General features: G+C 45.2%; 1 protein-coding gene and 1 long non-coding RNA gene across 4 annotated transcripts in view; one reads left to right on the forward strand and one right to left on the reverse strand.

Annotated features, from left to right (window-relative positions):
• GNAO1 (G protein subunit alpha o1) overlaps positions 1-17,978 on the reverse strand; it is a 165,875-nt gene extending 147,897 nt beyond the window's left edge. The window contains exons 1-2 of one of the 3 annotated variants that reach the window (XM_044256116.1): positions 17,546-17,957; positions 17,281-17,323 (exon numbers count right to left, since the gene is read on the reverse strand). In XM_044256116.1, coding sequence (XP_044112051.1) covers positions 17,281-17,323; positions 17,546-17,663 — 161 coding nt within the window. In that variant the 5' untranslated portion in view covers positions 17,664-17,957. Of the gene's footprint in view, positions 1-17,280; positions 17,324-17,545 lie in introns of all 3 variants that reach the window. The other 2 variants (XM_044256114.1, XM_044256115.1) reach the window with 2 other exon arrangements.
• An 861-nt stretch (positions 17,979-18,839) lies between these two features.
• Positions 18,840-25,944, forward strand: part of LOC122913786 — a 55,626-nt gene continuing 48,521 nt past the window's right edge. The window contains exons 1-2 of the long non-coding RNA XR_006385740.1: positions 18,840-19,252; positions 20,317-20,419. This is a non-coding gene — a long non-coding RNA (uncharacterized LOC122913786). The remainder of the gene's footprint in view (positions 19,253-20,316; positions 20,420-25,944) is intronic.

Genomic DNA, 25,944 nt, shown 5'->3' on the forward strand with positions numbered 1-25,944 from the left:
TCAATCCCAGGACCCTGAGATCATGACCTGAGCCGAAGGCAGCGGCTTAACCCACTGAGCCACCCAGGTGCCCCGTTATAAATATTTTTTAAGACAAATTATGATAACCTACATGGACCAGGAAAACTTGAGATTTAAAGACCAATCTGAAGATGTCAATTGTACCCAAACAGATTAATGTCATAAACAGAGTCTAACATTTACATGCAAACACAACAGGCCAAGACCAAAACACCCATGAAGATCACCAAGAGGAGGGATTTGCTAAACCAAACATCAAGACATGTTAGAAAGCTGTAGTAATCGAGACAGTGTGGTACTGATATAGGAACCAAGTCCAGCGGAATGGCCTAAAGAGACAAGAAACAGGTCCTTGCATATATAAACACATGACTTAAAATAGAGGTAGTTCTACAGAACAGCGCCTGAAAAAAAATGGCTTTTTGTATAAGCAATGCTGGCACAAATAGGTATCATTTAGGGAAAAAATGAAAACTAGACCACCATCTTACCCCACATATAAGAATTACAGGGGAATTAAACACCTAAATGTGGAAGAAAAAAAGCTTCAAAGCTTTTTAAGAAGGTAAAAAAAGAGGGTAGCTTTTACCACTTCAAGAGAAAGAAAGATTACTTAAATAGGATACAAAAAACAATAAGCAAAAAGGGAAAGACTGCAAAATCTGGCTACATTAAAAATAAGAACATCTTTTTATCATGGCTCACCATTAACAAAGCAAAAAAACAAGCTAGCAAATGGGAGGTAATATTTGTAATGAATAAACTGGAAAAGGACTAGTCTCCAGAACATATAAAGAACTCTTATAGATTAATAATAAAATTACAACCTAATTTACAAGGTCACAAAAGAACACGTGCTTCACAAAAGGGGAAATCAACTGCCCAACATATATGTAAAAAGATGACCAATCTCATCAGTAATCTGCACTGTTTTACAAGGATACGTACAGTAAAAGCACAGTGAGACACTACTGTTCACCTATACAGTTGGCAAAAATGTAAAATTCTGATAATACCAAATACTGGCAAGGATTTGGAATAACGGGAATCCTGTCTGCCAGCACAGTTCAAAATCGAATAACCACTCTGGAAAACAATGTGGCATTATCTAATATAGGTGAAGATTCCCAGCAATTTCATTTCAAAGACCACTTCAACAGAGGCACGTGTCTTATGACCACATGGGTGTTCCTAGCAGTACTCTTTGTAACTGCCCAAAACGCAAAATAACCCAAAGGCATATCAACAGTAGAATGGATAAATACATCAGAGTATAATCATAGCTGGTAAATAATGATGTGTACTATACAGCAGTGAAATCAATAATATATAGCATATTCATCAATGTACATAAGTATTTGTAAATAATTCACAGAAAAATGATAAATGTTAAGAAGAGAATGCTATAGAATACTTATAGCAATGAAAATAAATGACATACAGCCATGCACGATGTGGATGAATAATACAAATGCAATATTGAAGGAAAGACATAAGACTTAATAATATATAAAAGTATGAGTCCAATTACATTCCAACCAGGAAAAACTGAACTATATGAGTACAGGATACATATGTGGGTGGTAAACTCTACAGAAGGATAAGGAAACACCACAAAAGTCAGGAATTAGGGAGTAAAGGAGGGAGCTGTGATCAAAAAGGGATATTTAAGGAAATTTCCTGGCCATTAGCAACATCCTATTTTTAACCTAGTGATGGTTACATGAATGCTTGCTTTTTAAAACAAATTAGCATTTTGGACGTATATTAATTTATGTCACAATTAAAACGCTTTTGTTGTTGTTGTTTAAAAAAAGATATTTTCAATGTGACCTCCTCCAGGAAGTCTTCCAACACCCCAGACCGATGTAGGTGTTCAGCATTTTCCACTTCTTACCTGGCTATAATGCTTATTAACTGTAAGGGCATCTCCATTTTCAAGGGCAGAGATGGATCCCGTCTTGGCTCACCATCATATCCTACGCAGTGTTGAGCACATGGTGAGTGCTTAGTAAGTATTTGTGGAATTAATCAATGATGGCGTTGGTGGATCTGACTTGGTGAAGAGTAATCAATTAGCCCAGTACCAGTACGCTGCCAACTGGTAAGGATGCACTGAGTGATATGACGGAAGGAGAAACACACCTGGAGTAGAAGAACTGGGATCTAGCTCCATCACTGGTACAGACCATATCACCCTGAATAGATCTCTTTTTTTCTGATAGTAACAGTGAATTTCAACTATGTGCTAAGTGCTTTTAGCTCTGTTAACTTCGTTTAATCCTCACATTGTGTCTGTAACGTGTTTCCTATTCATCCTTCTCATGATTAAGAAATTCAAGTTCCAAGAGACTAAATAATGCTCCCCAAATCACACTGATAGTCCACAAATGGCAAAGCTAAGATCTCCAAGATTCACGCTTCTCTGATACTGCTACTTCTTTTCCCCTCTGTTTCTTGGTCTGTAAAATGGGGATACAGGCCTGTATGGGGATTATGTGGCCTGACAGGACTGTTGTTAAGGCCCAAAGGTGACAGTGAACGTAAGCTCTCAAGCACCATGCAGATGTAAGGACAGTAATATGTAACAGTATCTACCATGGGTCCACATGAAGGAAGCAGATGGCTTCTACCCCTGTAGAGCTCTCAAGTCAGATGTAAAGGAGAGCTAAGTAAACGGGAAAACTGGGAACACACATCAATAAACTGCCCTAAGAAAGCCGGCGGGAGAAGCACATAATACAGCTCAACTCTAAGACCAGCGGTGAGGGCATTGTGTCAGGCACGTAAGGCTTGTGCACTCCCTCCATCCTCCACCCGGCAGCCAAAGGAATTTTGTTAAGGCTTACTGCAATTCTTTTTCTTTTTTTTCTTTTTTGATTAAATGATGTACTTTTTACAAGTCAGATTTACTGAATTATAATTTAATTACAGTAAATTCACCCTTTTAAGGTATGGTTGGATGAGGTTTGTTAAACATACATGGTTGAGTGACCACCATACAATGAAGAGACAGATTATTTCTATCAACTCTGAAAGTTGCCTCATGCCCCCTTTGTAGTCAATTTCTCTTTCCCACCAACCGTAGAAACCAGTGAAGTGATTTCTGTTCCTATGGATTTGCCTTTTTCAGAGTGTAGAGGGATCTTTTTGATCTTTTGTCCTGTATTTCAACCACCCATGGCATTCAGCATGAAACCCAAATGCCTCTCTCTGCATGGCCACCAGGCCTCTTTAATCCCATTTTGTGTCACTTTTCCTTTCCTAAGGTCCAGCTTCCCTAGCCTTCTTTCTGCTTCAGGGATCTTTTTTTCTTCTTTTTTTAGGTGAGAGAGAGATAGAGAGAGAGAGTACGCACACATGTGCACAGAGGAGGGTGAAAGGAGTAGAGGGACAGGGAGAGAGAGAATCTTAAGCAGTTGGGCTAGAAGCCCGACACGGGGCTTGATCTCACCACCCTGAGATCATGACCTGAGCCGAAATCAAGAGGCAGACACTTAACCGACTGAGCCTCCCAGGTACCCCTTCCTCAGATCTTTCTTGACCCCCTTCCTTATCCCTTATTCTGCCAACCACTCTCTTCTGTTTAAATCTTACTTCCTCCTTTAGAACATATCACTGTATGAAATGACCTTACTCATTCATGAACTTGTCTATCTCCTTTCTCTAAAACTGTAAGATCCCTGAGGGTAGAGAAGCTGTCAGTCTTATTAAGAGCTCCGTTCCTAGAAACTTAGAATGAACACATGATTGGTCTTCCACTAGTATTCAGAGTGAACAAACAGGACCCACTGAAGGGAATAGGAAAGTGTGTGTAACTGAAACTTTTAGGAAAGGATTAAAAAACAACAGATGTTTTTGCACACGGGAAAAAAAAGGTAGTAAGACCAGATGCCATTCTATCATCCCTTCCCCAAAGTTCTGCATCGACAGGGCCACAGAGTGCCTGAGAGACAGAGCTGCCACCTCCTCTGCCCTTGCCTTCCAGTGACCTCAGGCTTGTTGCTCTCCTGAGGCATGGGTCTCTCTGGCTCTTCTTCGGCCCACCCTGCTGGAGCTCCCCCGCACAGCTAGCTCAGGTTCATAAGCCTTCTTTCTCCTAGCCAGTGAATTCAGAGAGAGGGGACCCCCAAAGTTGTTTTGTGTTTGAACTCCGGAATCATCTTCAGCACTCCTCCCCAAGCAAGAGGAGCACAGAATCCTGCTCCTGTAACCCGCGATAGCACGCGGAGACAGAGTCCTACCTCACAGGGCCCCACACGCTCTGTGGAGAGGACACGTCGATGCACACGCGCTGGTGTCCACAACTCCCTGAGCTGATGCCCCAGTTTTCTTTCTCAGTTAGCACTAGACTTCTGAAAGCTTAATTTTGTTATAATTTATTATCTCAGTTGGGGGTGGCCAAGGGAGAAGGCGGGGAATTCCTTTGCCACAAAAACATCTGTTTTGCTGGACAGCAAAATTTAAATTATGACCTCAAGACTTGAGCAGGAGTGTGCAGATCATTCGATCCGGTTTCCTAATTTTGTAGGTGAAGCTCCTAAGGCCTAGAGAAGGTATGGAACTTGCCTCGGGCCACCAAGCTAAATAGGGACAGAGCTGGGGTAGCCCTCAGGTTTCTTTACTCCTAGCCCAGACTTAGCCACCCTAATATCTTGAGGATGGCTTCTATCTGAAACTGCTCTTCCAAAGGCCAATAATAGCCATGGTCACCAAATACAATGGCCCTTTTTCAGTCCTTATCTAGGTTGGCAGTGCCATGGAATAGAGCCCTGCAGCCACACAGAACTTCCGGAAGCACATTCCCTCCCTGGAGTTCTCAGCAGGGTACCGCTCCTGCTCCTCTGACTCCCAGCCTCTTTTCCCAGGGGGAGCTACTTATGAGCCTACCTAAGGCAGATGTCCCTGCTTCCCTCCACATCGGGGCGAGGAGGGGCTTCTCCTCTCCATCTGCATACTCATCCCAGGGGAGCTACACCCCCTCTCACGGCCTCACCACGCAGGGCAGCTGGGCCCAATCCTCCTGCCAGCCCTAACCTCTCTTCTAAATGCCAGGATGCCTTCCTAACACAACCACTGAATGATGTGAGCATAATACAAAAGTCATCCTGGAAGGATCCAAAATTCGCCCTTGTGCTTTGACTTGCCCTCTTCTGTCTACTACCCCACTCCCTGGTCCTACGCCTCCTGACTTGATGGCATCACTAAACTCTAACATCCAGGTTCAAAACCAGGAGAACTTGTCTGATCTCCTTTCTTCTCCCCAAGCTCAACTAGATACCAGGTCTCACCCATTCTGCCTCCCTCAATCTCTTCCCCACCCAGTTCCTCATTGTGGTTCCTTCCAATTTCCCAGTTCAGACTATAAAAATCTCCCTCTGCTTTTCAGCATCTCCACTGGTCTTCCTCTTCAAGCTCTGCTGACTTGGCACCCTACTACCTTACCATGGATGGTAGTGCACACTACTCTATGTTCTAAGTATATGCACCTTAGCAAGGCAGTCTGGGAACCCCACAATCTAGCTCCGCTCTTCCTTTCTAACCACTGCTCGTCAAATTCCCAACAAGCCCTTTGGTCACATGATTGCCCAGTGCTCCCTGATGGCGCCCTGCATGTCTGAGTCCTCCTTCTGGGCTTAGCTCACACTGTTTGTTCTTCCTGGATGACAAGGGAACAATCCCACCTGAAATTAGTTTACGTAAAAAAAGGGATTTACTGGTTCACAGAGCCAGCTCAGAGATTATAATAATTACTGTTAGATGTCTTTCTGGCTTTCTTCATCTTATTCTGCCTTCTCTTCATTCCCTCCCTCACATCTCAGTCTCTCAGCCTCAGTCTCTTCCATGATAAGCAAGCTCCCTCCTCGCAGAGTAAAGGAGACGTGGAAACAAGGCCCCGGACAGCTCCAGGCTTTCATCATTCCAACCCAGGGAAGATCTTGCTGGGATCCCAGAAGAAGAGCTTCTTTCTTGTACAGACTATCAAATTCCAAAGAAGGACTCTGACTGGCCTAGACTGAGTCTTATCCCATCCCCCAGTCACTGTGGCCAGGAAAATGTGATTTTGTGAATGGCAAGGCCTGGGTCACACACCCACTTCTTATCTTCCAGTGGCAGAGGGGCAGTGACCGGCAGTCTCACTGGAACAGCCTGGAAAAAGTAAAACAATGGGTATCCACTGAACTTTCATCTCTCCACCTAGCTGTCTTGAGGCATGTGTGATCCCAAGCCGTTGTCCAAATCAGACTCCATCGTTGCCTCTTCTGGGCCTTCATGGCACCAATTTGTCTCCTTCAACTGACTCAACTCTCTTGAGGGTAGGAATTGAATCCCTCGGTGATCAGCGTAAGGTCTTACTCAAAGGTGTGACTCCAGAAAAATTTTCACAGTCTGCAATTACAATGCCTGACTATTTGTTTATGAAGTTATTGCCCGAGTCCCCTGGGATCTGACTTGTTCACCACTGAATCTCTAAGCACCCAGAATGGTGCCTAACACATAACAGGTGCTAGATATATACTGGGTAAATGAATAAATGAATAAAGAAAGACTACCAGGCTTTGGTGTCCCGGTAAATGAGCACAGTTGCTTTTTCAATTCTTCTCACTTCAGCAAAATAAAAGGTAAGGCAGGAACCCCCTCAACATCTTGTCCCCATCATGCGCCCTCCAAATATTTCTCCACGCACTCACTAGCCTCACTGCCCTCTGGCAGTCTCAGGGAAGATGACACACATTTGTGTCAATACCAGCTTGCCCAACCATACTCTGCATCCCATCTCTGCCCCATCCTCTTCGGGGTCTGCTCCTTCTACCACTTCTTTCCTATACCTTCAACATCTCCCTCCACATGGGCCCTTTCCTTCCTGCTTCTCAACAGAACCAGGTCCCACCATGTTAACCAAACAAACAATTAAAATAAAGCCCCTGCTCAACCCTATTCCCTCTCTCCCTTCTTCTGTCCCTCTCCTTCGAGAACCCATTTTCTTTTCCGGGGGTCTCCATTCATGGCCACCACATGCTCAGTCCCACTTACTTAATGCCCACTGCAATTTGGCTTTCCTCCTGCCACTCCACTGGGACTGCTCTTGCCAAGTTCACCAACAATTTCCCAGATCCACTGGGTACCTGTCAGGCTTCAGCCTATTTGACTACTGCAGTATCTGATTCATCCTCCTCCTTCTGGAAATTCCTTCCTTCCTTGGCTTACATGCTGCTGCTCCACTTCAGTTTTCTTTCCGTCCTTTAGCTCATGACCTTCTTGGTTTCCCTCACAGGCTCCTCTTCCCAAATGATTATCACATCCTGGAGCTGGGATGCATGCGTGTTGTGGGGGCTGCATCTTCTGCCTTTTCGCTTAGCCTGGTGAGGTGATGAACTTTCATGGCTCCCACTGCTCACAGTAGCACAGAATCCCACATGGACCCTTCTCCCCAGGTGTGTCCTACGTCCTACCCCACATATCTGACAGGCTGCCAGGGATCTCCACTTAGATGATCCACAAGAATCACCACCATGAACAAAGTCAGTCTCATTTTTCTCTGCAGTCCTTCCCTCTCCCTCTTGCATTGCTCATCTCAGGAAATGGCACTACCACCCCACCAGTAGCCCAACTAGGAATCCTGAACTCATTTGTATCTGTATCCTTTATTTATTTATTTTTAAAGATTTAATTTTATTTTTTAAGTAATCGCTTCACCAAGTGTGGGGCTCAAACTCACAACCCTGAGATCAAGAGTCACATGCTTTTCTGACTGAGCCAACCAGGCTCCCCCTTGTCTATATCCTTTAAAATGAAATTCCTCAGGATGGCTGGGTGGCTCAGTTGGTTAGGCGTCTGCCTTTGGCTTGGGTCATGATCTCATGGTCCTGGGATCAAACCCCACATTGGGCTCTCTGCTCAGTAGGGAGTCTGCTTCTCCTTCTCCCCCACTCCTTCCCACCATTTGTGCTTGCTCACTCTCTATTAAATAAGTAAATACAATCTTAAAAATAAATAAGTAAAATGAAATTCCTCCCCAATGCACTTCCACCTGATTATCAAATAAGTTCAATTTTCCCATTCCCCCAGTATCTCTAGTCTGTTTCCTTTTCCCATTCCACTGCTTCAAGTTACTTTTTAATCTTTTCCCACCTGGATCACAAAAATAACTTTCTGCCTGGTCTTTTAACCTCTGGGCATGACTCTCTAGTTCACATATGTGATCCTTTTCGTGCAAGAAATGACCCTGCCACCCATTTCCTTAGACCCTTATGGGTCTCGAAAGTTCTCATCACAAGAAAAAAAAATCTGTAACTATGTGTGGTGATGGATGTTAACTGGGCTTACTGTGGTGAATATCTTGCAATTTATGCAAATATCAAATCATTACATTGAACCTCTGGATGTAATATAATGTTGTCAATTGCACTTCAGTAAAAAACAAAACAAAACAAAACAAAACAAACAAACAAAAAACCCTCCTGGTGGCATCTTATTGTACTTAGAATAAAATCTGAAGTCCTTAGCACATCCAACAAGAAGTTTCATGGTCTATCTCGGTTTCTTCTTACCTCCTTCATCTCTGACAGTCCTCTTAGAGGCTATGCTCTAATCAAACTGAGTTATTTTACACTCTCGGCCTGCTCCATGTGCTGACATATCTCAGAGCTTTTTCACATGTTTGTCCCTCTGCCTGGCATTCCTTTTTTCCACCTGGCTAGCTACCTTCCATTTTTAAGACTCAGTCCACGGGCCACTTTCTCCCTGAACTTCCTGCCTAGAGATGGTGACCTTCATCCTCATGGGCTTCCTGATCTGAAGTATAATCATCTTTTACATGTCACCCCCTTTGGGCTAAGTTCCTGAAGGGCAGGGACCTAGACCTTCCTCTCTACTTCCATGACACCATGTACATGTCCAGCGAATCAGTAGATGCTCAGTAAATACTTATGGATGGAAAGACGGATTGAATGAAGGATGGATGGATGGATGGATGGTTGAAAGGCTGTATATACACTACTATTTTGTCTTTCCCAAGTCTCCTCCGAACCACCTGCTTCTACCAAAGCCAAAGTCTTCAGTGGTAGCTTCTCTCTCCTGCCACCCACAAAGAGCCCACACTTCCGTGGCAGCACCAGCAAATGATTTCAGGAGCTGTCCAGATGGTGGTTGGGGAACACGCTGGTGTCAGAATCAGTGTCAAATGTGAGGAAGGCCACCACCTCCATTTCCAAAAGGAACTCAGCACCAATCAAATACCTGCTATTCTCTCAGCCCCTATCCTCAGCCAAAGCTGCTGATGGGCACTGGGTCCCGTCTGCCAGCTCTACCCTGCCCACACTGGTGGTGGTCTAGAAAGAACCCCGTAGGGTTAGAACGGAAAGGACATGGGCTTTGGAAGTAACCACATCATGGTCTAAATACATCACTGTCACTTACAAAGCTGTGTGGCTTTGAGCAAGCCACCCAAATTCTGAGCCTCACTCCTTCATCTGTAAGCAGGGAGTTGATGGCTATTTTTCCTCATAGGTTGATGTGAGGAAAAAAAAAAAAAAGAGGATAATGGATTGCATTGAAAATTATGAATGCTACGATCATCAAAGTCTTCCAATATTATTTATTATTCTGGCTTATGTACAAGTGAGTTTGAGTTCATTGTGAACCTCATTTCTTTCTCTTCTCTTCACTTATCAAGCATTTATGAAGCACCTCCTGTGTGTCAGACATTGGGCTCAGGGCTGTATTATGAGCAAAAATAAGTCACCATCCCTGCTTTAGGGAGCTGTGGTATGGAAGGGGCACTGAGGCCAGCAAAGAAGACAGATCTATTACATACATAATTAATTGACAATATATAGTTAGTGCTCTGAGACCCTGGAGGCAGGTGACCCAGGGTTGATTTTATGACACAAGGAAGCTGTCCCTATAAAGTAACAATTTTCCATAGAAAACCTCTCAGTTGGCTATGATGTAGACAGAGAATCCAGGGTAAGTTCTTAGCCATGTACTATCCTGACATGCTATTCCCTTTCTCTTTCTTCCTTCTTGGTTGAGAAATTAAGTGAGTAGGGGGACAAATTCAGGGCACTGACTATTAGCCTTGGAGGATTTTATTTTACTTTAATTTTTTTTGTGCTATGAAAAGCACAATGTTTTTCCTCTTCTCTGTAAAGAAAATTAGAACTAAAGATGGCTCAGCAGATAAAAGCTGTGGGCGGTAAATACTCCCACACGATTCCCCCTTGCATTTCAGGCTTCTAGGTTTCTCTTTGCATTTACTGGATCTTAGAGCTAGAAACCTGAAAGAGGCCCGAGAAATTCTGTGGTGAAAGCCCACGTTCTAATTAAGAGATGAACAAACTGAGGCCCAGAGGGTCTAAATGACCTGTCCAAAGTCAAATTAGAGAATGAGTCGAAATTAAAACACAGTTCTCCTTATCCTCCCCTTTTACCGATCTGCAAATCTCCTAGTCCCTGGGATCTGAGGGACTTGACCCCAGGCAAGTTCCTTTACCTGCAGCCATCCCTGGTAGAGCCAGGCTGTCTCCATTTCTAAGAATCCTAGAAGCCACAGACAAACCACTTCTCCCTCTAACATGTCACTGGGGCTCTCCTCCCAGAAACATCCTGTTTTTTACTAACAGGATACTTTCAGATCCTCCTCTTCGGTTTGAGAACCACATCTGCATGAAAAGTTTGGTTAGAGGTGGTTTCCTCAAAATGCCTCTCAGGACTATGACTTTCTTGGCTGACAAAGCTTTGTGGTTGAGGTTGCTATTCAGCAATTCTCTTGGCCTTCAAAGAGCTTTCCCAGGTACCCCCGACCCCTGCAGGATGGAACTGTAATTTTATGTTTAGAAATGCTCATCAAAGTTCCCAATTTCACAGACTGGTCAGAATAGGGAAGGAGCTGGGGGTGACAGAACCCTCAGAGAGGCAGGGGGAGAGCCACTTGTCTTGACTCCTGGTCCAGTGCTCTTTCCCACTCTTTGTAATGTCACTCCAGCCTCATGGGCTGAAGCAGCTGCACCATCAAAAATGTCACATCAGTTATGACAACACAGTGTGTTATGTAACGGCCGTGCAGAACAGGCAAGGGGAAGAAACCATGAGCATGAACCACAGCACTCCCCTTCTGGCTTTCAAGGAAGGTAAGGCCCACATACTTCAGAAGAGAACTCCATATGGGAAAGGAACACCCACTAATCAGTCAAAGGAATAAAAACTAGAGCTGACATTTGTATAATGATTTTTAGAACACTGTTATATGGGCATTTCATACACTACATTATTTACTGCTCCCAACAACTCTATTAGGTATTTTTATTATCAGCCCCATTTTACAGGCAAAGAAACTGAAGTACAAAAAGTTAAGCAACTTGTTTAAGGTCACACACCAAGTTAGTGGCAGAGCAAAGATTCGAAGCCAGGTAGCCTGGTTACAGAGTCCGTGCTCCTAATCACCTGTCAGTTTTAGGGAAGCATGCTAAACGGCTTCTCTAAAAAACAAAACCGGTTATTTGCTCGAACCAGTAACAGGCCACTGCTCCTTCCTCTCCTATCCCTCTATGCTAATGCCGGATTTGTTAGATGGTTTCTTTTCTAGCCAGTATTGTGTATGAGAAAGAAGCACAGGATAATATAAGAATGTGATGCAAATTTAAAGAAATTCTTAGAATGGAGATCATCTGAGCACCGTTCAGCCGTTTACAGTGATGCAGTCCATAAGGTAAAGTGCCCTATCCATAGTGCCCGCTGTTCTTAAATTCATGTAGTATGTGTACAGACACACACAGAGGTTTTATTTTTTTGTCAACATCAAAAGTTCTTCTTTGCCAGTATCAAGTCTGGGGGTAACCCTTTCCAAAATATTTTCTCATTTTGAAATCATCCCTTTCCCAGCTTGCCTATTGCCTTTCAGATCACGATGTGGCTCTTGTGATAATGGTCTGTCTAGCTTCATAAGAAATGAGAGCCTGAAGACACCCTGGGAGACAGGAAATCAAGTCCCTGCATCCAGATGGACTGACCACATGTCAGAAAACCAGGACCGTATTCTGCTCATATTGAATCTCCAGTGTGAACAGAGATAGGGTACTGTGAGTCACTGAAGAACACGAGTGACCTGTCCTATCTTTAGCAGATGTGGCACTCTGAGGAGCACGCCACAATCTGGGGAGTTCCAAGTGCTAGAGAAACAAGACCGTACTCCGACTCTGATCGTTGCGCATCTAACCTAGTCCCACACCGAGAGAACAGCAACTCCGGAATCTGTGAGAGCCATGTCGATCCAGAAGGAAGCCTCATGCATTTAATCTAGTCAGGAGCAACCCTTTCGACAAGCAGACACGTTCTACTTCAGAGGCCAACAGGTAACTGGGGTTCAGGAGTTCTGCGGCTGATTCCTGAGATCAGGTGGACCGTTTGCTACTCTTCTGGCAGGAAGGTCTGTTGGTATTTACAGCTCAGTGAACAGTAAGCAGGGAGAAAGCACCATCCATCAGCAAAGGAGAACTCGTCTGCTACTTGATCTGACATTCTGTTTGCGCTCACACGGTCTCCAGAGAGCAAGGTGCATCCATTTGAATAACCATGGAGATAGGAGGAAGGGGGAAGGGCAAAGCAGCCAAAGAGAGGACTCCAGAAATAACAAGTAGGAAGAAGAGCTGCTCTAAGAAGAGTAGCTCTCCAGAGTGCTGCCTCCACGTGGGACCATGTGGGACCCTTCGGGGATGTGCAGGAAACGCCCTTTTAGACAGCTGCCCTTTACAGAGTAATGGCTGCACGTGGTCATTCCCTTCCACACATGACTGCCACTTAATGCAGGCGCTGCACGGCAGCGTGCGGGATGAACACGGACTTGCTGTGAACCTAAGCTACAAAGGCAGAGACACCCAAGTTACAAAGGCAGGGTCAGCTGGTGGGAGGACACCTCCAGCTTTTGGTGGCAGGTGACGTCTGAAGACCCCCTGCCCCAGCAGGATGGGGTCTGTCCTCAGAATTAGAACCTGCCGTATGGGCTGGGATATTTGTATAAGAAAGGACGTCTTCACCCAGCAAATCCTGCCATTTGTTTTACAGTGGTACCAAGCAAGCATTTTGGGAAAAAGCACACACCCCAAGTGCCCCATTTTACTGTGCCCATTTATATATAAAGCCAGCAGCTTGCAGGCCACGCCTCAGTGCCACCTTCCAACTCTCTGTCTTCCTAAAATCCACTTACTGCTCCAGAAACAGACAGCCTGAGTGTAACATCACAGACAACTCAACACCTCAAATGAGGGTGAACTGTGGTACCTACAGCAACTCCACGAGTTCTTTCGTTTTTTGTTTTCATCAGGTAGGTAGCCCTAACAGTTGTCACGGCACAAAGTGGGAAGTCCCACTTTGATATTCTGTTGCTTCCACACTTCATAAAATACGATTCTTCAGGAGAGCTCTTTGTAAGGGTTTTGGTAATTAAATAAAATTAATACCTCCTTTTAAATTTTTGATTAGTCTGAATAAAGTGTCCCACGGATTGCAAAAATGATGAGGCCGTATCGTAGATGAGGTCCCGCCCTCCTAATGAGCAGAATTATGTAAATACCATGTATTGAAAAAGGTCACTGATTACTCATGGTGTGTGTAAAATTTTGTTTGTGTTGTGTCAATGATCGTTGTTTATTTCTCAGTACTGAAATGTTGTCTGACACAGAGCTCCCAAAGGCTAAATCATGATCACCTATGCAAAGGAAAACAAAACAAAACAAAAACACCCCAGCAAGCTATGTTCAAAAGAAACTTTTAATCAAGCATTAAGGATCAGGCTTTGAAAATGATGGTCTAATCTCTGGCACCTCTTAAGTGGATGGAGGTTTCCCACTATAACATGCATCAAGCAAAAGAATTTCAAAGGTCATTCTCCCTGCAACGTTCTTAGCCCGAAGTGAGTGTTAATACTTTGTTCTGAGCAGCATCTACTATTCAGTCCTTTGTCATATAACTTCACTTACTATTTATATATGGAAGCCTATTCCTTCCAATCAGTACGTCACAACACACAGTTGAGAATACAGGCTCAAAGGATTGGCTCTTTGCTCTTCTGGAAATGCTGATTTAAAAGGATCTGGAGAAATCTGAATATCAATATTCTTTCTCTCAATCCAACAGGAGCTATTAAACCCCAGACCCCATTAGGAAATCATTATATTCTCACAGGGCAATCACCCATGCAGAACTCTAATTTCATTATCCAGGTGAAATAAAACAGCATCTAAATTAATTCATACATCTGGCCTGATAGCTTGGTCACCAATCCCACTACACAGGGAAGTCCAGAAGTGCTTTCTGCAAATGCCACCCAGATTTTTGGGCCCTACCCCACCCACAGTACAGGTCTCCTGACTCAAGTAACTCTCAGTCAAGTGGCGATTGGGAAAATCATCTCTGCAAGGGAGGACTCAAAAGAATTTGTCACTAGGATACAGTGACACCAATCCCACATTTTGTGGTTAATAAAACAAGTCCTGCATCCAGCTTGGCACAAGGCCCTGATCTGATTTATTTCGAGCCAAGCTGGAGGGCTCACAGAAAAAGCTACCATTCATGAATGCTTCAGGAGGACAGGATGGCAGGGTCCCTTGCAGCAAAATCTACACGGCCAGAAATCTTTTACACTGACCTTTTGAACAAACCTAGCCTATTTCCTAAAGAGTTGGTGTATTTTTTAAAAAAATTAATAGTTTTACCTATAAAATCTCAGTTTTGTCTGACATTTTTCTCCAAAAATATGTCCTGTGGGAGTAAGACAAGTGGGGAGTAGGGGGTACAGGGGAAAGAGAAGAAATGCTGATATCTGATTTAACCATCTCAAACATCAAAGGCTTGACTTTTTCCCCCTCCTCAGTGTAACTAAACATAAGACACATAAGACTTTCCCCGGAAAAGCCTACATGCAGCCTTCATTTAAGATTTCCTGCCCCAGTATATAATTAGGAATTTTCATTCTAAAATGGCACACCTATTTCCTCGGAGAACTCAGCTCTCTTTGAATAAAAAAGGCGACGTACCCTTTGGGGGACTCGGTATATATTTTTAAACTTCTTATTAAATCAACCTAATTTATGGGACACGTTCGGGGGAAAAAAAGCAGGTAAGGAGTTGCCCTGCTGGATGGAAAGTTAATTTGCAGACTACCCCCACCCCCTTCCCCGAGCCTTTCCGAATGCCTCCGGCCCCCTCCGAAGCGGCTCGGTTCTCTCCGCCGGAGCCCCGACTCCGTTCCGAACACTGCCGAATCTCTCCGAGCCCCGCGCCCAGTCCGCACCGAACCTAGCCGAGCGCCACCGAGCAGAGCCCCATCGACTTTTCCGGCCTGAGCTGGGCGCTGTCCACCACTCGCAACGCCTGAAACCTCACCCAGCCCCGGTGGCTGGGGCTTCTACCCGGCTTTGAGGCCACCACTGCAGATTACAGACTTCTGAAGTTTTGAAACATCCCCCTCTGGGAGAGAGGGGTGGCGCTGCTTGCATTTACCGACCTGCAAGGGCTCCAGGCAGATGCAACATGCACCTTGTTGCAAAGAGCAATTCCCCAGGCCCCGCCTCCCCATCCATTTGGGCTGCACAAGCTCCAGAGAAGCCCCAGGCCAAATTACCCGTGGCTCAGAGGGGTGCGGCAAGCCGAGGGGGCCTCTGCAAAGAAAGCCCCAGGGAGCTCTCGAACGAAAATAAGAATATGTCAGGCAGACGTGGGGAAATTGTCTCTGAGTCGCTACTCCCTACCATCATGGCGCCGCCTAGAACCCGCTTGTCATGCCTGTTACACATGCAAGATTTTTTGCATCTTGGTTCTGAAACCGCAAGCATGCTTCGTCTCCCACCCACCTTTCCGCGAAAGGGGTTTTTATTTTCCATTGTTTTCCTACGGGATGCAATTACTTCAGCTATTCTGTCAAGTTGAAAAATAATCATTTTTGTTTACTGCACAGCAACCTCTAATTAGGAGCTGTGTGTGCACGAAGGTGTCACAGCAAAGCGACGTGGAATCCTCGCTAAACGGTCTTAACGAACTCCTCATTCCCGAACTGACAGCCCAACGGAAGCAGCAGGGCCAGGAGGCCGTGAGGGCGCACACCCCTTCCCCGCAGGCCACCCCCTCCCAAGCAAAGCTTCCTGTGGGCTCACCAGGAATCGCCGAGAGGATGGGGCAAGAAGCAAGCCTGAGAGTGGGAAGGAGGGGCGAGGCTCCTTACTGAGAAAGTGTGGAAGGGAAGGAATATCCCATTTTGTTTAAATTTTCAACCATCACTCAAATCCACCCCCAGTTAATTAGGAGGGGAAACTGATATCTTAGGCAGAAGGGGGCGGCCAAGTGGGGCCTGAAATCCGCATTGTGGGTACATTACAAGGAAAATGGCCTATGAAGAGTGTAAATGAATACATTGATAAAGGCCACTGAGTGAAGGAAAACTGCCCCTGTCAGAAGAGCCAACGCTGGGAGGGTGGGGGGGGCGGGGGGGGGGGAGGAAGGGACCGGCATTCAGCCTCAACCAGCATCCCTCTTCCACCTCTGCCTTGGATACAGCTGTGCCAGTCACATCTGCTTGGAAACCCATCTCCTTCCCTACCACATACCCCTTCCCTACCACATACCCCTTCCTAACCCTAGTCCTTTTGGGGGGGGTGGGGAGGGGGAGAAACCACAACCTCCAATTCAGCACCAAATCCCTGAACAGCAGACATTTGATCCTCCACCCCAGCCTAGGACTGGGTCCCCTCCCATCTTTTAGTCAAGTTCAAAATCACTGCCCCAGTAGAAGAGCAGGGGCAAGTGAGATTAAGGACGTGGGAATGGAGGGGGGGGGCGGGTGGAGGGAGGAGGAGAGAGAAGTACAGAATGAAACCGAGACAGAGATAGAAATGAAGGTAGTGATACACCCAAGAAGAGTAATGATCATAATCATGCCAATAGTGTGATGTTCTGATCAATATGGCGGACACTGTCATTCATACAACTACAGGCGCTCCATTCCCCACCCCCCCGGCAAAAAAAAAAAAAAAAAAAAAAAAAAAAAAGCAACCCACCCACCGGGAGTTGGGGTGGAGGACCCAGAACCAACGTAGGGCGGGGGGGAGGGGAGTCAAATCCAGGTAGGGGTGTGTGTGTGTGTGTGTGTGTGTGTATGTATGTGCGAATCAGAAACCAGGCCTGGAGAGCAATGTAGAATGAGCAAGGTAATACAAATGACAAAAAATTATTAATAAAAGTACAAATCCCAAGACCACAGGGACTTACTTCATCTGCTTCACAATGGTGCTTTTTCCTGATTCTCCAGCCCCTGTTGGGACAGACAGGGGGAAAAACTGGTGAGTGTCAGCTTAGGGGAAGTGGGGGGGGGTGCATGGGGGTAAGGCAGGCGAGAGGGTGGACGATCCTAGGCACACAGTGGTGCCAAATCGGGGACCAGGTCTTCCCAGGCACGAATAGGGTGGGAGAGCAGGTGGAGGTGGGTGCGGAGTGGCCGGGGTCGGGAGATGGGGGTGGCAGCCCCGGTCCTTACCCAGCAGGAGTAATTTCACGTCTTTGGCGGCGCTGATGCCATCCTCTTTGAGGTTTTTCTCAATCGCCTTGCTCCGCTCGAGGGCGGCTCTCTCCTCTGCGCTCAGAGTACATCCCATGGTGGCCCCTTCCCTGCCACAGCCCGCACGACTCGGCTGGCACGGCTCCCCGGCTCGGCGCGCCCCCCACCCCCCCAGAGAGCAGAGCCTGGGCTCAAAGGGGAAAAAAACCACGATATCCTTCCCTTGGCCGAAAACAAAAATGTCGGGAAACCAGAACCCCCCAAAAAGACAGCCGCTAACAAGATTCCAGCGCGGAGGCTCGCGGCAGCTGGCGGGCTCTAGGGGTGTCGAGGCGAAGGTGGCCGGGGTCTGGGGCTCCGGGGCCAAGGGAGGAGGCGCCCGCGGTCCGAGGAGGCGCGGGCTGCAGGCACTGAGGCTTGTGCACGACCCAAAATAAATAAAATAATAGTTGAGGCAGGAGCCGCAGCCGGAGCCGGCGGAGGGTGGGGTGGGGGGCAGGGTGGGTCCTTCTGCCGCTGCTGCCGGAGGAGGAGGAGGAGGCGGCGGCGGCGCGGGGTGTGGAGGGAGTGAGTGAGGGGGTGCTGCTAGTGCATGTGCATCGCGGGTCCTCAGCCGACGGTGCGTCCGCGGCGCCTTCGCCGACCCCCGCGCGCAGAGCAGGGCTGGGCAGGGGGCCGGGCCGGGGGGGCAGGTCTCTAACGGGAGGCGGTGTCGCTGTCTCCCAAAGCTCGCATCGCTCGGTGGAGGCTACCGGAGAGAGAGGGAGAGCGCGAGGGAGCCGCGGGCAGCGGGAGCTCGAGAGAGAGAGAGAGAGAGAGAGCGAGAGAGAGAGAGAGAGAGACAGAGGGAGAGAGGCTGGAAGGGAGGGGAGAAAAAAATGAAGGGAGAGCAAGCGAGTGCGCGCGCCACAGCCCGGGCGGGGGAGGGGGCGAGCGCAGCGCGCGAGTGCGCCAGCGGCTCTGCGCACCCCGCACCGCAAGCCGCCCGCTGACGTCAGCAGGGCCGCGCGCCGGGCCCCCGGGACGGGGAGGGGCGGGGGCCAGGGGAGGCGCGCGCGCAGGGGACCGCGTCAGCTGGCGGCGGCGCGCGCGGCGCTGCCTCTCCTCCCCCCAGCGGCCCCCGGCCCGCGGCTCCCCTAAGTGGGCGCGTGCGGGGCCTGGAAGGGGGCGGAGCCTGGGGCCGGGCGCGCGCCGGGGCGTCCCTCCCTGCCTCCGCCCCTGCCCCCGCCCCCGCCCCCGCCTGGCGCGCGGGCGGCGTGGACCTCCTGGTCAATGGGAACGCTGGACTGGGCCGCCGGTGACGCGGTCAGGTGGGCCCCCCAGCTCGCGCCCCGCGCCGCCTAGTTAGCTCTCCCGCTTCCGCTCCATCTTGGCTCCGGTAGCTTGGCTTCTTGTTACTCTCCAGCTGCTGGGGCCGTAGCAGCCGGGACCAAGTGACCTCAGCAAACGCGAGGAGACAGTGGGTCTGAGCAAACCCGCGTTCCCGAGAATTCGCCTGGGGCGTGAGGGCAGATGCGGATTGTCCGCTTCCTGCGACCCACCAACATTAACTGAGCACCTAGTATGTGAGACAGGAAGCTGTGAGGAGAGGAACACATCAGGATGAGACAAAGCCAGGGCCTGTTCTCAAGGAGCCTCTTCCTCCCCGTGCCGTCGTGGACCCTGCTCCGAGATTCCCGGCCATAGGTATTAGCCCAGCACACAAGTCCCACCCTGGGAAGCTTTCTGGTCGGGAGGGACAGGTTTTCATGAGCCTCCTAGCACATGCTTACGCTCTACGCAGAGTTTAAACGCTTTTGCTCATTTTGAACGGTTTAGCTTGGTTGAAGTCTTTGCATTGAATTCCCTTGTCCTGCCCCTTCCCCAAAACACAAATACGTAAAATAAATTTTAGATTTTTGGTGAGAGAAGAGATTTTATTCCTTTTGTCAATTTTTAGGACACTTTCCCCCTCTTCTTTTTTCCAAATGAAGACCCAGAAACCGGGGTCAGTTATTTAGCATGCAGCTAATCAAATACTGAGGAAACACGTACATATTTGCCAAAAATCAGGCATGTTCTGGGCGGTCGGTCTCTGAGATTTTGAAAAAACTAGTTTTCACTGCACAAAATGGTTTTACAGTTAGTTCCCGCAGTCAGCCCCAGGGGCCCTCCTAGAGAAAGGGGCCAATAGGAAAGGTTGCGTAGGGATAGGACAGGCAAGAGGCCAGTGGAAAACGTTTTTTCTAACAGTTGGGCACTTCTGTGACTCTGAAAGCGAACTTGTTTGTTTCATTTCAACAATAGAAAAAAGCATTCCTGTTTTTGGAGATGTTACCCAGCATAAAAATATATTTGCAATGGTGGTTGGGTGGGGGGGGAAACTAGTTAAGGCCCACCCAGAAGAAAACATTTTTTTCCCTTGAGTTTTTTAATGAGTTATTTGTCTCTTTATATAAATAACTATGTCAACAGTTGTTGTAATGCAATTACAAATTGTTGTAATGCAATTTGAATATTTAAATTTGAATCATATTTTATGTATTCTAGGAAACCTACAAAGGGCTTCTAAAGAATTTGTTTTATAAAATAAATAACTTCTTCGCTACCTCTCCTGACCCCATCCTCTTTTGGTGTGTCTCTGGGGAGGGGAGCTTAAGGGATAAATCTGGTTTGCTTAAAAATCAGTATGTCACTAAAAATCAGCCTTTCAGATACAAAACAGAGCTTGGGTACCCAACGTTCTATAGAATCTATTATTTCCTCTACAGGTTGCTAGGATGATTATGCAGATCTATCTGATAAAGGGAAAAAATTTCAGCAACTTCACCCAGCTTCTACTATCTACACGGCTGCATTTGAAAGGCCAAAGAGGTAAGAATATAATCATTTTTTTGAAGATGAAGGGCCAGGTCAGTCTTACATCTTAATATATTCTCTTTCACATCAGATGGTTCTTAAAATGTTAGTCTTGTGGGGAATTGTTAGGAATTTTGGGGGAATGGTTTAATCAAACTATCCTTGCTTTTAGTTTTATTTATCCTTTCTCAGTATTACTTTTTTTTTTTTTTTTTTTTTTGGTGTGCGTGTTTTATTTACTCAGTACTTTCTTTTTTTTTTTTTTAAAGATTTTATTTATTTATTTGACAGAGAGAAATTACAAGTAGATGGAGAGGCAGGCAGAGAGAGAGAGAGGGAAGCAGGCTCCCTGCTGAGCAGAGAGCCCGATGCGGGACTCGATCCCAGGACCCTGAGATCATGACCTGAGCCGAAGGCAGCGGCTTAACCCACTGAGCCACCCAGGCGCCCCTACTCAGTACTTTCTAAGCACCTATCTGTCCTGCCCTAGGTAAAGTTGTAGGCACCACAGATGTAGTACTTCAGGTTTGTCTACATGTTTTCTTTTTCTGGGTCACTTTGCATCTTTATAACTAGACTTCATACAACAACTAAGAATAATCCACTTTATCTGTATAGTGCCTTACAGCTCATAGAACGCTTTTGTAAAACTTATCTCTTAGGATGTTTCCATGTAAACCTCAGTTAGGCATTGTGCTGTGGGGAATGGCAAGGAGGAGTGGAAAGAGCCAGGGTTATGAGTGCAGATCAGCCCGGGTATCCATTTTACAGTTGAGAAAACTGAGTCTCTGAAGGGGTGAATAACTTGTTTAAGGTTAGGCCATCATTAAATAATAAACCAGAGCTCCTTTTATAGGTTTGTGGACTATGTGGGCAATAAAACGTTATATAATAGCCCCAGAACCCACACATATTTGCCCCCTCAAAGGAAGTCAAGATGACAACATCCCAGTTCTCTGTGAGCTATTAGTAATTAGATAATACTGCAAGTGTTTAATTTGTCCACAATTAATTCCTGTGGGAATGGGGAAATTACAATCCTGACATCAGGAATGATCAAGGACAGATTCCATTTGCTTTTATTTCGTATGATCCCCAGAATTATGTTTCTCTGATTATTGCTTTTGGCTAAAGAATCATGCGCATTTACCGAATCCTCAGTCCGCTCTCTCCGTTACCATATACACACACTGTTCAGCATATTTTAAAGTTTTAAAAGTAGGTAATTAGAATGTTCTATATACTCTCTAAAAGGGGCAACATTGAGTTGCCTTTTTACTACATGCACTCTTAATGCTGGAGGACAGGAATTTATGATACATACAAGACTCCCCAACCTGACTTACAGAATGCGGGCTCTGATTAGATGAGCTGAATTTCCCTATTTCTTCTCATTTGTAATTACATTAGTTAAATATGCATATATTGATAATCTACTGTGTTTAGTATGTTGATTTAGATTCAAAAGAAAGTTTAGGTAGGTATAAACTTGGATTCTTGAAACCCTAGGACTGTTTTTTTCAAAACCATTCACATCAGAATTCGCTGGGGTGCTACTTAAAAATTCAGTTACCCGTCTTACTTCTATGGAGTCAGACTCCTCTGCAATCTGCATTGATAGCCACTCCCAGGTGCCTTTTCTGTACAAAAAGTGCTAGATCTTGTACGTTATACAGAATCTGTATGTGCCAATTAATTCTGTTAGGAGCTTACTTTTTAAAGTTCAAATATCTCACGTTTCCAAATTCAACTTTATGTTTACTAGTTTTTTTTATATTTTTTGCTAAAAGAAAGGATTATAAAAATTGCTCTTCCTGGGGCGCCTGGGTGGCTCAGTGGGTTAAAGCCTCTGCCTTCAGCTCAGGTCATGATCCCAGAGTCCTGGGATCAAGCCCTGCATTGGGCTCTCTGCTCAGCAGGGAGCCTGCTTCCTCCTCTCTCTCTGCCTACTTGTGATCTCTGTCTGTCAAATAAATAAATAAAATCTTAAAAAAAAAATCGCTCTTCCTTATGAACACCACTGTCGTGGGAAGAAAATAGACTAAAACTTGTGGTTCATGAACTAAATGAATCCATACTAGGCATTTTAGGGAGAATGATAGATCACTAGAGATTTTAAGCTTGTGCGCTAAGGGTTTCTATTATGAAATTGATAACTCACAATTTAACTTAGTGGTTAATATAATTTGGGAAAGTGTCTGGGGTTGGGCTAAGAGATGGCTTAGTGTTTTCTGGTGGATATCTGGCATGAATGAAGGAGATGCTTTTTTTTTTTTTTTTTTTTTTTTAAATCAAATCTCTGTTTATGTCCCTAGAGGACAGGCCCCCATATTTAGTCCCTATTCAACACTTTTCTGATATTATTTTGAATATATCTCTCAGACCTACTGGAACAAGGGTTCTCAAATGTTAAATGGTGCTAAGAGTTACCTGAGATGCTTTAAAAAAAATGTGGATTCCTGGGTCCCATCCTCAAACTTTATCAATCAGTAGGTCTGAGATGGGTCCTGGAATGTTCATTTTTATAATCATACCTTCACCCCCAAGTAATACTGATGCACTTTGGGAACCACATCACTGGAAACACAGCAACTCCTTTGAGGTGAGGGAGTTGTCCTATCACTTTGTGTATGTCCCAAAAGGTCAAGCATGGCCCACTGTCCACAGGTTGTCAGTCTTAATACTTGTAAATCACATTCACATATCTATAGACAAGGGTTAAATCAGATCACTTACCAAAGTTCTCCCCAGCTCTGAGACTTTTTGATTTTTCTAGTAGAAATTTTGTGACTTGATGATTTGGGAAGATTTTTAAGATTAAGTTCAAAAAGGTAGTAGCTTTTTTTCAAGTCAGGTTCTAAAAACTGAAATGATACTGAGTTTAAATAAATAAATGGGAGATTTATTGGTATTTGGGAGCTGGTGAGAAGAGAGCATATGCTAAATGTTTTTGAAGCCCCATTAGAAAATTCTTTGCTAAATTTTGTGTCTTGTTTGTTATTTTGTAGAGTTCATGAAAAAAAAAAACAGTTGTTTCTTTATTTCTATTGTTAGAAATAAAAGATGCTATGGGAAGAAATGAAGGGATTGTGTATTTTTTTAAATGAAGGGACTTGCATGAAGGAGCAGATTAAGGCTTGTAGGTAATTGAATTGAGCTCTTAAGTTATTGAAATCCATTATGTGGTCCCTCTTGAGAACATTATTTGTTGAGTGTACTTTGATAGTTCAAGAACCCCAAAGAGGGTGTGCTTTATGATTTTTCTCAATTTAGGATAGCAAGAGAATCCCCCAGGGATGCATTTGGCTCAGACTGAGTGGAAAGTTTGAGGGGCTAAGACTGGTGCTTTCACATTGATAAGATTGACCAAGAGCTGAAATTAAAGTTGGAAGCTTGGCTTAATATAAAGGCATCACCTACCAGCCATGGTCTGTGTTAGAATTTTCTTGGAAAATCTTTCTTTAGAAGTCAAGATTCTTATTTTTTTTTATGCTGGGAATAATGGTACTTTTCAACCTCCCTTGGCTGAAGTTGACAGATAAGATTAGCAGGTACTTGTTTATAAAGTATTAATTTAATACTTACTAAGTCCTCCAGAAGACAGGAGATTTCCTGACACCAAGATTTCTTGCATTATTTATCATATTTTCTATCTCCATAGAGCCTTTCATGCATGCAGCTCCAACACGTTTTAGACATTATCTCATTAGTCTTCTGTAAACTTCAAGGTCCAAAGAATTATCATCACATTGCTCTCTACAAATAGAAATGTTTCTCTTTGTTCCTGTCAGTTGTATTTGTGAAAGCAAAAAGTAGGAGAATTTTTATCTCTGTCCAGTTAATCCCAGTTTGAACTGGCTGTAACAAGTATAACTGGGGAGACAATTAATTCAAACCTATTAGAAGTGGGTTGAAGATAGAAGTAGGTGGACTAGACCGATTTAATTTTGTGACCCTTCTCCATCCTCTTCATGTGATTTGGGGTGTTCCCAAGGCCTGCCAAATACCAAGAACACGCTGTTCCAGTAGGGTAACATCGTCTTCAGTTGAGCAGACATTTGGGCATGCTGTCTGTTCCCCAAAGGCCTGAAAAACCCTGACCTCTGTGACAGAGAAAAAACATTTTAATGAAATTCCTATGTGTGTGATAGGCACACATCTATAAAATTAAAGAAGGGCAATTCAAAGAGACACATTTTTAACCAGACACCTATCCCACAGGACTTTGAGCTAGAATCATTCAGAGCTTCAAGTAGAAAGAAAAGAACTGAACTGATTTCTTCTCAAGCTGTCTCTGTCGTCTGCTGCCCCTCCCCATGGCCACTGTAGCTTTCAGAGAGGGCTACGAGAAGAGGAAAGAAAAAGGAGGAGGAGGACTCTGAATTAGTTATATACATTTTAAATAAAAAGCAGTGCTGTTCCTAATGACCAAAGAGGGAACACATAACAGATCTCAGTAAAAACACTGAATGCAGTAGTTTAAAATGACCAAAATTAATGAGGTGAATGCCCAAAAGCAATCTTTTTTTTTTTTTAAATTTTAAAGATTTTATTTATTTACTTGACAGAGCATAAGTAGGCAGAGTGGCAGGCAGAGGGGGAGGGGGAAGCAGGCTCCCTGCTGAGCAAGAGAGCCTGATCCAGGGCTCATTCCCAGGACCCTGAGATCATGACCTGTGCTGAATGAAGGCAGAGGCTTAACCCACTGAGCCACCCAGCCGCCCCGACCAAAAACAATCTTAAAGAAAAAAAACAAAAAACAAAAAACAACGTTGCGATCTCTGGTTATGAGGTGGGATGAATGGGGCATGGAAAGAATTGGTTGGTTTGATCGTCCTTTCTTTTGATTCCACCACCTCTACTTCTGTTCTAGGAAAGAGGGGACACCAATCATTTCTCTTTCTATTTTGCCTTTCCCATTTCTGCTCCACTCCTTTGGCTTGACTCCGCCTACCCCCATAAACATTTCTCCAGCAAGAAAATAGTGATAAGAAAGACGTTTCCCCCATCATTGGCTTTATTTATTTACTACGTGTTCAGTGTGCTTGTACCACATGCCAGACTCTGTGCTAGGTGTCGCGCTAAACTGTGGAATACGACACACATGGTCCCCTGGCATCATGGCATCCGTCGTCTCTGATTTTTGAATTATACCAATCTCTCAGACATTATTTGATTTGATCTTTTCAACAACTTTGAAATAGCCAAGATTTCTATTTACGTTTCAGGCATAACGAAGTTAAGCTTTGAGAAGTTAAAGTGATTTGCCCAAGACCAGCTGGTAAATTTTATGATCAGGATGGTCACCCTAATTTTCTACATTCTAAGACAGTGGTCTTCCTGCTATATCATGCTACTTCCCTGAAATCTAAGGTTCAAAGATTATATCTAAAGTTGCTCTGTGAAATAGCACCCAGACCAATTGTATTATTCACATTTTGGTTAGTTTTTGCTTTACTCAATAATCCTCCCCTGCACTTTCAGATATTATTGATCATCATAAATGGACCTTTCCAAGCAATTCGTGATCCCATGATATT

This window comes from Neovison vison, chromosome 7, assembly GCF_020171115.1.
Source record: "Neovison vison isolate M4711 chromosome 7, ASM_NN_V1, whole genome shotgun sequence".
Lineage (NCBI taxonomy): Eukaryota > Metazoa > Chordata > Mammalia > Carnivora > Mustelidae > Neogale > Neogale vison.